At 43.6% G+C, this 12,956-nt stretch overlaps 1 protein-coding gene across 1 annotated transcript in view; it reads left to right on the top strand.

Moving 5' to 3' along the window:
* The window catches only part of DNAAF9 (dynein axonemal assembly factor 9), a 597,478-nt gene that overhangs the window by 313,113 nt on the left and 271,409 nt on the right, over nucleotides 1–12,956 (top strand). The window contains exon 23 of the mRNA XM_069205040.1: nucleotides 2,008–2,099. Within this exon, the coding sequence (XP_069061141.1) occupies nucleotides 2,008–2,099 (92 nt within the window). The remainder of the gene's footprint in view (nucleotides 1–2,007; nucleotides 2,100–12,956) is intronic.

Genomic DNA, 12,956 nt, shown 5'->3' with positions numbered 1-12,956 from the left:
AGTCAGGTTCATCTCCTTAGGACTACGACTGTCTGGAGCAAATATCTGGTATTTGCTGGAGTTCTTCAACAATTGAAGGAGACATTCTGGAAATGAACACTAGTTGTACACAGAATATTTCCATGTGTAACATTAAATAATGTTGAAATTTCACTCTGGTGAAATTTCTTCATGCAGATATGTGACATGAATGTGCATTTCCACACTTCATATGATTGTCTGTGTCTCCTGTAGTCTCGCTGTCCTGAAAAAAAAAAGAAAAAACTCCTTTTCCCCCATACATTCACATGTAGTACAGATTTAGTCTTGGTCAAGAATACCTTGGCATGAGTTTCCAGCATGCAAAACTAGCTACAACGTGGTATTTGAATAGCCACAAATATACAGTTTTGTGGATGTTCACTTATGCATGTAGGCTCTCTCTCTCTTTGTACCCTAAATAAGTAATAGCAGAAATTCCATCATACTGGCCATTAAATAATAGTGTAACATGTAACAGCCTAAACAAAAGCTATAGCTGTGACAGCAACATACTCCTAGAAAATAAAATAACTGGAACCTATCTGTTTCAACTGTCTTAATTATTCAGCTATAAATATGTACTAGAAGAAGGCACTTTACATTATCATTAAATTTGGGCTGATGTTATGTTACAATGTTACGAGGTTTGTGATTTTGAATATTGCATTTATTAGATCAGATTCCCATATGGGCTTTGATAGAGGAACAGACATCACAAAAAACTAAAATCTGATGGAGGGAACGTTGGCTCAATGTACAGTCACAAAACAGAAGGTCTTCCGTATAGACACTCAGCAGGAGACCATAATATCGGCAAAACAAGGTTTCATATTTCAGAAACCATAAACCACTCACCAAGAGAGGGAGACAGAAAGCACATAATAGGTGATTGTCTCCAGTACAAATGCTTTTGTTGAGCTACTACAATGTGGATGAAATAGACAGTGTAATGAAAATTGAAATGGAAGCTCAATTGTCTATATTTCACTGGTTTTGTATTTCACAGTTTTGTGTAAGGTTATGACCGGACTGTTTTATAGAAGTTTAATATAAATTAAAGAAGTATAGTTTTAGATTACGGCTTGCATTTTTCAATTTTTTGTTCAGGTCAAAATTGTAATGCAAAAAGTTGCATGAATAGACTTTAATAAATAGACTTGAGTGTTTCTCTTGAAGAACACCCTCATTGGTTGAAGGTGCTCTGAGGCACTTGTTAATATTGGAGGTATAATGGTATAAAAGATTGTCAAATGAAAGAGACAATGTTTTGAGGACTGAATTTGAACTAACAGAGATACTTGAAGATCTTCCTTGCTGAAGTTTTTAAATTTGATTTAAACTCTTAGGATGAGTTGCCACTTGGATAAGTTGTAAGTCACTTTGGCCCATTGTTTTTGCCACTGTAGAATGCCCATATCTGCTGAAGCGGTTAAACTAATCCCACTTCAGTGCTTTGGGGCTTTTCCGTTCAAAGTGAATTTTGTGTGCACATGGGTGGAAAATAAGTCTGGTAAAAGGTTTTGAATTTTGGCCCTATGTTGTATCTATTGCATGATTACAGAAAATTCCTCAGATGTTTGTTGTATTAGTTGTAGATGATGAGGAGGAGTATAGTCAAGTTCTTCTAAACATGACTTCTATCCTTGATCGAAGCTGGAACAATAATTCTTGCCTTGTGCTTTATCATACAACATGCAATGTAATTAGGAATTTTGGAGTTTGATGTGTTGTGCTGTCCCAAATTCACGAACCCACATCACATCATAGTTTCTGTAACTTCAGGTTCATTAGGTTAGTAATACCATGCTTTTCTTTGATCACTGTTTTGTTGCAGGCTATATTCACTGCAATGACTATATGCAAAGACAAGTTCGAGTAGGCAAACATTTCCCTTGTATAAGATTAATCTTTTTTTTATAGCAGAAATATGTTAACTAGTGAAATGAGTTGTGTAACATCATACTAAAATATATGGTTTTTGTTCAGGTATTAAACCAGTGGCAGCAAAAGACAGGACATTCTGGAATATCTTTAAGAACATCTCGGGAAGATCAGCTAACTATGGATCAAAGGATGATGTAAGTTAATGATGGATCAGCACAATATAATTGCATTTCTTCTGTTAAGCAAATGTCTAGAATACTTATTTGAAATAGTACTTGTACATAAAAGGTATTTGTTTTTTAGTATAAGTCAATTTCTGCAGCTATTTCTGATGGTAATACTTTATACATAGTCACAGAAGAGGAAGGGAGCTCACAGAAGATGCTGCCTTGACTTTGTGTGTTTATGTTTAAAGTGTATTGTCACCTCACATTTTAGTAGTACGTTCATTATTTGTATTTGAGGCATATTGGGCGGGCTTTGTGTATTCTGTTAGGCTGGACTGCTACCTCTACTATTCACCAGTGGCTGCGATTAATTCAGGCATTTCACCCATGACCTTATTGTTGGTTGCACAGAACGATCTTGAACTCACTTTAGAAACATGTAGCTAATAAGATACACAGTACTTAGAAATAAGTCAATAGCACATAAAAACCACACTTGAGTTACATTACTTGTCTCCTGAACAGTGCACAGTGAAACCAATGGTAACAGCTTAGAGTGAAATATGGCCTCATGCATATTCTTTCAACCTGCATTTTTGCAGGAATTAACATTGAAATGTGTCAAAGAAAACATGTCGTTCGTCAGTGCTAAATCAACTGTGCTCAGTGTTTTTCACCCAAATATAGTACTCTTAGGATTGGCTAAATATTGTAGATCCCTAACTTGATTTTTAAAATGGAAGCAATCAGTCATACCATAGGACTAAAAATCTTTATTTGAGAGCTATCAGTCTCAGCTGCACCACTTACCTCTTTAGTGGGCAACTATCTCACATTTGTGATTGAATTTTCCCATGCCACATAATATTCTAATGGCATGGTTTTGAGCAGTCTAAATTTTAAAATTGCACTCAGTTTTATTTAAGTAAATGGCCAAGCAATCTAGAAAAATCTACAGCATGAATGAACAAAGTCAAGTGTAACAAAAGAGCCAATGACCAATTGTATAGTTGACAGCTTTGAAGGCTTGGTAACGGCTGGTATCGATTTGTCAAAAGCTAAGGATGCATCAAATACACCCACGACTGTAAAGACAGCCTGGGCTGCTTGTGGATTCTGGCCAGATTGAGCTTGCTCCATTGCAGTATAATTAGTGTTGGATAAAAGAATGTTCGAGGGTACACATGCTTAGCAGCATATTCATGCCACCTATGGGTCTAGGATGTGTGCACCTTTTTTTCTTCGAAGAAAGTCTGTCGAGTCATGAGATAGTGTCTCCTCCTCCTCTTGCTGGCAATGTGCATGGTCATCGACTCCATTGTTAGATTGTTTTCTTCTACCGCTGGTTTCAGACGTGTGCTCTTCTGCTCTGGTTCAACACTGTCGTTCTTAAATTTCTCCATTCATACCTGCTTTCCATCAGTAACGTTCTTGATCGCAGTTCTCTTTCTCTTCTGTTCTGTTTGACGACGTCAACTTCATGGGGCGACTCGCATCCATCGCGACCCCTTGTGGGCCTTCACCCATTGGAGCATTGCTTCCATCCTTGGACATTACAAAAGCCCCCTCCCCCATCCCATCCTATCACTTCATGTCCACATGGTGATGGAATGGACGCCTTTTCGATTCTGTCCTCGAAGTCATGCTATCCTTGCTCTGATCTCCGCCAGGGCTGGAATTTGTGCCTCTCCCTCAAACACAAGGCCAGCTGTGAGGCGTTCAGCTCCTTCACATCGAAGAAGTCTACATGACCATCTGGGTTGATGTCTCAAAGAAGTGCAAACAATACACCAGACCTGTTTGGACCCAAGACATCCAAGAAGAACAACATGCACAGGTGTTGGCTGTGGACTAAGGGGCCTTCTCCTCCGTTGACCACTCTGGTGCTGAAATTGAGATGCAAGATCTGCCTCAAGCTCCACCAGCTACTGTGCCCCTACATTGACATTGACCCCAGCAAACTACCACAAAAGGTCAAATGCCCATCCCAGAGTGGCCTAGAAGAATTGCCGGAACCCACTACCTTTGGGCCGTGGTTGGCACTGATCATCCTCTTCGGACATGCCCAGCCACAGCTCAGTGCTGAAGAAAACATCTAAGCTGCAAGCTTCTGGGCCGACCACTCCCTCCCGGACTCAAGTCGAGCTTTAGAGCTAAAATCTTCTGCATCAAAACACTGGCCACTGTCTGCAGCAAAACCAGCCTCTTTGGGACAGAGAACTTTGGCACCAAGCAATATATCCCATGGATCGGGATCTGTAGAACTCCTGCTTCAAAAACTGCAAGAAGAAATTGGCTTTCTGCAAAAGCATATCATGATCCATTCTGTCACAGACCGGATAAACACTAAACCCCGCCCATACTAGTGGAAAACCTTCCAAAAGGCAACTGTCTTTCGAAGAAGGTATGGATGTTGCAACGCTGCCCAAACAGAGGAAAAAGAGGGACAAGGTCAAAAGTCCTGTGCACATTAGCCCACCACCTATACTGGCTCCACATCATGCATCCTCACCACCTATTTCACTACCTATCCTTACATCATATTCCCCTAAAGGGTCAATTCATTCTTACCTAAGTGGCAGAAATGATGGGGACACTTTCGATATCCTACTACAGGATGACCCATGGTACACATGTGACACTGACCCACCATCTGATACAGAACCTGATGTGTACCTTTCAAACAGATGCCACTACTGCTTATCATGACTTAATTGGTAGGGCTGCCACCTTTCATAATGTGCAACTAAATACAAAGCCCCTGCAGGACGATGACTTCTTCAAAACACTGTCCTCCACACAGCATTCAACCCAATATTTGCCTATGCTGAAGGGTGTGCTTCATCACACCTCTGACATAGTTAGTCTGTATGATCTAGGGTGATAGCGCCAAAATTTGATAAGAAGTGTAAGACATCCTCTAATGACCCCATATATATATTAAAGGTATATATATTAAAGGCCAGCTTCCACCAGACTCTTTAATAGTGGCAACCGCATGTAAAAGAGCAAATTCACAAACATCTGCTGAAGCCACTCCACAAAATAAGGAGAGAAAAAAGATTGACGCAGCTGGAAAGAGGGTGGCCGTACAAGCTGCCAGTCAGTGGCATATTGCAAACTCCATCAGCCTCCTCCCTAAATATGATAGAACTCACTGGGATGTGATGGAGAAACTCCCCCACTACCTCCCAGAAAATCACAAAAAATGAGCCTATCAAATGGCCTCTGAGGGTAAGTTAATATCTAACACAACTGTGCGTTGTGTCCTCAATGCTGCTGATACTGCAGCAAGAGGAATAAAGTCTAGCTTATTACTGCGCAGACATGTCTGGCTTTGGGTCTTGAGGTTTAAACCTAAGGTACAGTTGATGAACAACATCTATTTGGTCCCCAGGTAGATACCCTCCTAGAGAAGATCAAAAAAGATAATGGGACAGCCAAAAACATGGGAGCACTCTAGACACCTCATCTTGGCTCCTTTTGCCACTCATCTTACTGTAGAGGGTCCAAGACCACCTCCATGAAACTTCCACCTCATACCAGCAGCCACAAACCCAAACCACGTTGCCCATAGGATACTTCTGATCCTCATATAGGGGTAAAAACACCAAAGGCAGAGGCGAGGGCAGATTTACCAAACCATCCGCCACAACCACCAAACCCTGACTTGCCACTTATTCCCCCAAATCACACGACTGTCAGAGGTCGACTACAAGTGTTCTTTCCCAACAGGCAGAGCATCGTCTCCAACCAGTGGGTGTTCGATGCTATCCAACATCGTTGTTGTCTGGAGCTGACTTCTCCACCTCCCAACATTCCCCCTCGCAAACACACACTCTTTCCACAACATCAACAGTTGCTCGGGGAAGACTTACACGCACTCCTCAAAAAAAGGAGCCATGGACCCCGTTCCACTCCTCCAGCAGAGCACAGGGGTTTATCTACTATGCTTCCTTATTCTCAAGAAGGATGAGTCCCTGAGACCATTCTTGGATCACAGACCCGTAAATGAGTACATTCTCTCAGAGCACTTTCACATGGTCACTCTTCAAGATGTCATCCCGCTATTACAACAAGGTGACTTCTCCTCCGCACTGGACCTCAAGGATGCCTACTGTCATATTCCTATTCACCTGGCACATGCCGGTATCTGAGGTTTGTAATAAGAGGTCAGCATTTCCAGTTCAAAGTGCCCCCCTTTGGGGTCACTACTGCATACAGATTGTTCGCCAAATGTCTTGCAGTAGAAGTCTGTAGGAAAATGCCACTATTGGCATGGTTACCCCGTACCTTTTTTCCTTTTGTGGATGCCAGCTCTGATTGAAAGTGTGCTGGGACCCTGCCAACCAGGCCCCAGCACCAGTGTTCTTTCACTAAAACTGTACCTTTGTCTCCACAATTGGCACAGCCCTGGCACACAGATAAGTCCCTTGTAAAAGGTACCCCTGGTACCAAGGGCCCCGTGGCCAGGGAAGGGCTCTAAGGGCTACAGCATGTATTATGCCACCATGGGACCCCTCACTCAGCACATGCACACACTGCCTCACAGCTTGTGTGTGCTGGCGGGGAGAAAAAGACTAAGTCGACATGGCACTCCCCTCAGAGTGCCATGCCCAAAACCCACTGCCTGTGGCATGGGTAAGTCACCCCTGTAGCAGGCCTTACAGCCCTAAGGCAGGGTGCACTATACCACAGGTGAGGGCATAGCTGCATGAGCATTATAACCCTACAGTGTCTAAGCCAAACCTTAGACATTGTAAGTGCAGGGTAGCCATAAAGAGTATATGGTCTGGGAGTTTGTCAAACACTAACTCCACAGTTCCATAATGGCTACACTGAAAACTGGGAAGTTTGGTATCTAACTTCTCAGCACAATAAATCCACACTGATGCCAGTGTGGGATTTATTGGAAAATGCACACAGAGGGCATCGTAGAGATGCCCCCTGTATGCCAGTCCGACTCCTAGTGTTAGGCTGACCAGTTCCTGCCAGCCTGCCACAACCAGACGAGTTTCTGGCCACATGGGGTGAGTGCCTTTGTGCTCTCTGTGGCCAGAAACAAAGCATGTCCTGGGTGGAGGTGCTTCACACCTCCCCCTGCAGGAACTGTAACACCTGGCATTGAGCCTCAAAGGCTCAAGCCTGGTGTTACAGTGCCCCAGGGTGCTCCAACTAGTGGAAATGTACAGCCCCCACTTTTGGCGGCAAGTCTGGGGAGATAATGAGAAAAACAAGGAGTCACCCCCTCAGCCAGGTCCACCCCTAGGGTGACCAGAGCTGAAGTTACCCCCTCCTTAGAAAATCCTCCATCTTGTTGTGGAGGATTTAGCCTAATAGGGATAGGGATGTGCTCCACTCCCCAAAGGGAGGGAGCACAAAGGAGGGTGTAGCCACCTTCAAGGACAGTAGCCATTAGCTACTGCCCTGTGACCCTAACACACCCCTAAATTTAGTATTTAGAGGTGACCCTGAACCCAGGATTTCAGATTCCTGACAACCTTCAAAGAAGGACTGCTTAGCTGAAAAGCCCCGCAGGAAAATAGCAAGATAACTGCTTTGGCCCCAGCCCTACTGGCTTGTCTCCAACTTCAGAGAACCTGCACCAGCGACGCATCCTGTGGGACCAGCGACCTCTGCCGACTTAGATGACTGCACCTAAGAAAGATCAAGAACTCCCGTGGACAGCGGACCTGTCCAGCCAAGAAAGAAGAAACCATCTTTAAAGGGATGCTCACCTCACTCCAGAAGTGTGAGTCCCCAACACTCTGTACCCTGCTGCCCCTGGCCCGTGTCCAGAGAAACCAACGACCCAGAGAGGATCCCCAGGCAACTCAGATGACATGTGCACCCCCACGACGACGCCTGCAGAGGGAATCCCGAGGACCCCCCTCACTGCAACTGCCCGGGTTGAAGCTATCCAACGCCTGGAGAAGCACTACACCCGCAGCCCCCAGACCTGTGAGAAACCAACCACAGGTGCAGCAGTGACCAGCAGGTGGCCCTCACCCTTGCCCAGTCGGTGGCTGGCCCGAGAAACCCCCATGTGCCCTACCTGCAATATCTGAGTGACCCCCGGGTCCCTCCATTGAATCCTATTGCAAACCCGACTCCCTGTTTGCCCACTGCACTCGGCCGCCCCTGTGCCGCTGAGGGTGTGTTTATTGTGCCTGCTTGGAACCCCCCCCACCCCAGTGCTCTACTAAACCCCCCTGTTCTGTCCCCCAAGGACACGGGTATTTACCTGCCAGCAGACCGGAACCAGAGCACCCCCTGTCTCCATAGGCTCCCATGTTATTTTGGCTCCTCTTTGACCTCTGCACCTGACTGGCCCTGTGGTGCTGGGTGTTTGGGGTTGACTTGAACCCCCAACGGTGGCATACCTATGCCCCGGAGACTGAACTTGTAAGTGCTTTACTTACCGTATTAACTAGACTGTACTTACCTCCCCAGAACCTGTTGAAATTTGCAGTCTCCACTTTTAAAATATCTTATTGCCATTTTATGAAAAACTGAGTACATTACTGTTTTGGTTCAAAGTTCTAACTATACCTGGGCAAAGTACCTTACCTTTAATGTACATACCTGCAGTTTGAATCTTGTGATTCTAAAATAAATTAAGAAAATAATTGTTTTCTATATAAAAACCTATTGGCCTGGAGTTAGGTCATTGAGTGTGTGTTCTCACTTATTGCTTGTGTGTGTACAACAAATGCTTAACACTACCCTCTGATAAGCCCAACTGCTCGACCACACTACCACAAATAGAGCATTAGTATATTCTATTATTGCCTCTGTCAAGCCTCTTGGGGAACCCCTCGACTCTGTGCACACTGTATCTCTTTTTGATATAGTATATACAGAGCCAGCTTCCTACATAGTCGCTTACCTGCGCAGACAAAACATAAATGTTTTTCCATATCAGGATGACTGGCTCATCAAAAGCGCAACTCATCAAAAGTGTTAGTAACACACTCAGGTCACCATAAAACCTACTGCATGAACTAGATTTTATAATCATAACCTTGAAATCCAACCTTACTTAGCAGCAATTCTCAACTCCCAAGTAGGAGTAACTTACGGAATACTGCCAGGCACACTTCTCCAATTCCAACCAAGTCAGCAGATAACAGTGAGGACCGTCATGCATCTTCTGAGTATGATGGCTTTATGTGTAGCCATAGTACCTCATGCCCCTGGTCAGTGGCAGTGTTCTCCTTACTTGGAAACATGCCGTAGTTGAACTTTTACTTAAGAAGCCTTCTGCATATCTGCTTCTGACAGAAAATTGACTGATCTCCTTACTTCCATAGCAAGTACGTTTCTGGAGAAACATGTTAATAAGCACCTTTCTAGCTTTTTAGAAAACCATGCAATCCTCCCTCCCACACAAACAGGATTTGGGCCTGGAAGCAGCACTGAGGCCATTCTGCTAATAGCCACAGATGAACTTGAGGCCATTTTGGGGTACCTCAATCTGCCATAAGAGTGTATGGACATTCTTAAAGAGGCACGCAGGCATACTACTCTGGCCTGTTACATTGCAAAATGTAAAAGATTTGTTCATTATTGTCATTCCAAATGCATTAATCCCTCAGCAGCCAAGGTGCAAGACATTGTCTGCTACTTATTTCATTTACATACTTCTGGATTAGCTTTTATGTCTACATGGCTACACTTAGCAGTGGTAGCCACATGTCTACAAAATAGGTAACACACTTCCCTACTCAGAATTTCAGTTATCAAAGCCTCCCTGGAAGATCTTAAGAGTACATTTACTAGTACATTCATTATTGTATTTGAGGGTTTTGAGTCAGGCCTCTGCCTAGAGTGGCATGCTGGGTGTATAGTGATAGGCTGCCACGATCTCCCACATGGAATCTCAGTATTGTATTACCAAGATTACTGACGCCTCCACTCCTTCTCTTCCAGTTTTTATCCTGGGAGGTAACTCCCAGTCCCTATCACTTTGCTTAGACAAACCCCTTTTCCAAATACATATGGATACGGTTGTACTTCGCACCAACCCCAAATTTCATCTAAATGTGGTCTCACAGTTCCATCATATTCAATCTGTTGAACTGCCTGTCTTTTTCCTCCAATCTGACTCAGTTTCAGAAAGGGCTTTGCATATGTCAGACATAAAACTAACTCTCATGAGTAATTCATTTAGGAAGACACAACAACTATTTTTTGCTTTCTCAAAACCTCCAAAAGAGGGTCTCATCATTGTAGAGCCATTTCTAAATCAAAGGTATGGAGGTTTCAGGCTGAGTCATGTTGGATGATAGCATTCCTTTATCAAGTGAAATTTTCTGGATGAATTCATCAGTTTTTTTCCTAAAACTCTCAGAAAAAATCTGAATAACCAGATCTGATGATGTATGTTTGAATGGAAGAATAGTTGATTCTTTAAGTACTTTAAATAGTTACTGATATGAAAGGCATAACACATAAATGCACAATGAAGTTCAACTTAAGACCCGTTAGTTAAAGACAATATCAGATTTTAATTTGTCAACCAACTTACATTATCATCAGATCACTTTTGATGTGGAATGCAGCTAATTCAAACTTACTCCTGCTGATTGAAGCGAATAGGCAGCAAAAAACTGATAACCAAAAGTAAGAATAACTTCCAAATGTAGCATGCACACTGAAAAGCATTCAGCCCACTTACAGGTGAACTTAAGGACTCATGGTTTGCCTCCAAATACTGTAGTTATTCGCCTTTTCAAAGAAAAATGAACACACACATAGGTTAGTGAGCGAGAACTCCCTTTATTCCTGTCATTGCTACTGTGATGATGTCAACCTAATAATGCATAAAGACAAAGAGGGCAGTGAAAGCGTATCATATGAAAAACGGAAGAGAGGGCGAAGCAAAATCACATCAAGATCTTGCAAGATGATGCTCCTACCATTGCAATTTGAAGAGAACTGAATTCAAAGTTAAGGTAAATACTTAGAAATGTATTGTCCCTTGTATTAACAATTAAAAAAAGTTTAAATCCTATTTCATCTACAGCTTCAGGCCTCTGTTTTTTTAGACATCAAAATAATGCAAAGTTACTAGCCGTTCTGTTCGATACTTCTAACAGCCGATTCCTCACCCATTGAACGCCCTCTGGATCCAGACTAGATCACGATTCTCTTGCATGACGGTAGGTGGTGTTGAGCAGGTCTACGTCTGATCAGTCTTGCCCCTCATATGATATCTGGGCCCTTACATAGTTGCCAGCATCACACGCTAACCTCATTTCCTTTCTTTCAGCAATGTTTGACGTGGATCCGGAGCTCACTCCCTGGAATTCAATCAGGCCTGACAGACAACATTTTTAAAATATTTTTAAAACTTTTCCAGTGTATAAGGGACAGTGTCTCTCCTTAAGACAACAGGGTTCAAACCTATTAAGGATTGTCATAAACAAATATAAGTGATGGACGCTTACAAGGTCTGTTTCTGCTATTTAGCCTCTTCATACATCCTAATGCTCTGCGACAAATGTGCTTGGATGAAATTGAAGGCCATTTGGGACAAGAAGGCCAAGCTGTACATTGCGTAACATCTCCAAAAGGCATGGAAGGCCCGTTTCTGCTAGGGATTGAGGATGCAGATGCATTCTTGTTCCTGAGGGTGGTCCCTCAAGAGCTCTTTCTCCAGATGGAAATCAAGAAGAAGAAACATAAGATGTTGAATTACGGCTCTCCCTTGTCTCACCATTCTGTTCTCAAGGAGTCTCGCACGTACCTCCGTTGGTCAGTCTGAGACCTCCGAACCCATCCTGGCATTGATCCCGATTCTGCTAGAGTTCCTGGGCCCATCTGCCACTCTGCAGCTAATCTTGGCTTTCAGAGTTTATTCTGCATGTCTTCGGTAACCTTCGGTACCCTACTGTATTTCACTGGTGTGCCTTTGGGCCCTATTGATTTGAGGAGACCTCCAATCGGTATACCAATGACTGATTCATCTCCAAGGCCGACTGTGCCTCCCAACCCCAATTTCTACTCCAGCGCAACAATCTGTGCTGGGGCCCTAAGCACCAATGAAGGGCGTGACTCCAGAGGAAGAGACATTTTGGATTCAGAAGTGAATCCACTGCGACCATAACCAAAGTCACATCCGTATGGTCCAGTAGCTTATTGAGACTCAAACGCTTCCTCTCAATTATATGCTGCCAGACCCAGATGATGACTGACGATAATTATGAGCTCCACGATGATGATAACCTGTTTTTGGACTTACAGGAGGGCAGTGGTCTTGAAACTTCACCTGACATTGGTCTTCAATCTCCTTCTCCTGGACCCTCAATAGAAGAGTCTGCCAATGGTTATATGTAGTACAGTAGAAGTTCTAGTTCTATTCCTGCCCTGCCACTCCTTTTAATGAGGAGCAATGGGCACCTGGGCAAAGCCAGAATTTTGCTCACCAATCAGTAGACATGTAGCCAGGAGGAACAGACCTACAGGAGATCCAGCTTTTCTCCTGCATAACTCTACTCTGGAGAGTCTAGTAGATCAGGCCTCCACCAGGAGGCTAAATCCTAACACATTGCGGAGCACCTCGTCAATTAAAGAGTCAAAAGTTTGGGGGCTTTTGCCAAACAGATGTTCTCCTCAGCCAGCCTCTCCTTCAGCTTCATTAACAACAACTGCTTTCTGGAACTATATTAACATGAGCTGTCGAGCATAGTGGTTGACCTCTTGCCAGCAGTCCCGATGACGTTTGCACCCACCTGTATCAGATAATACAAAATGGTCAAGACAAAGCAAGATAAGTAATTCGCTCAGGCCTCCACAGCCCCACCTTCTTGGGTATAACAGTCATTTCCAGCATGGTGCTTTGGATTTGCAGGACCTCACATCATGCTCTTGTATATCGAT

This window comes from Pleurodeles waltl, chromosome 1_2, assembly GCF_031143425.1.
Source record: "Pleurodeles waltl isolate 20211129_DDA chromosome 1_2, aPleWal1.hap1.20221129, whole genome shotgun sequence".
NCBI lineage: Eukaryota > Metazoa > Chordata > Amphibia > Caudata > Salamandridae > Pleurodeles > Pleurodeles waltl.
This window is presented reverse-complemented; position numbering and strand designations above follow the sequence as displayed.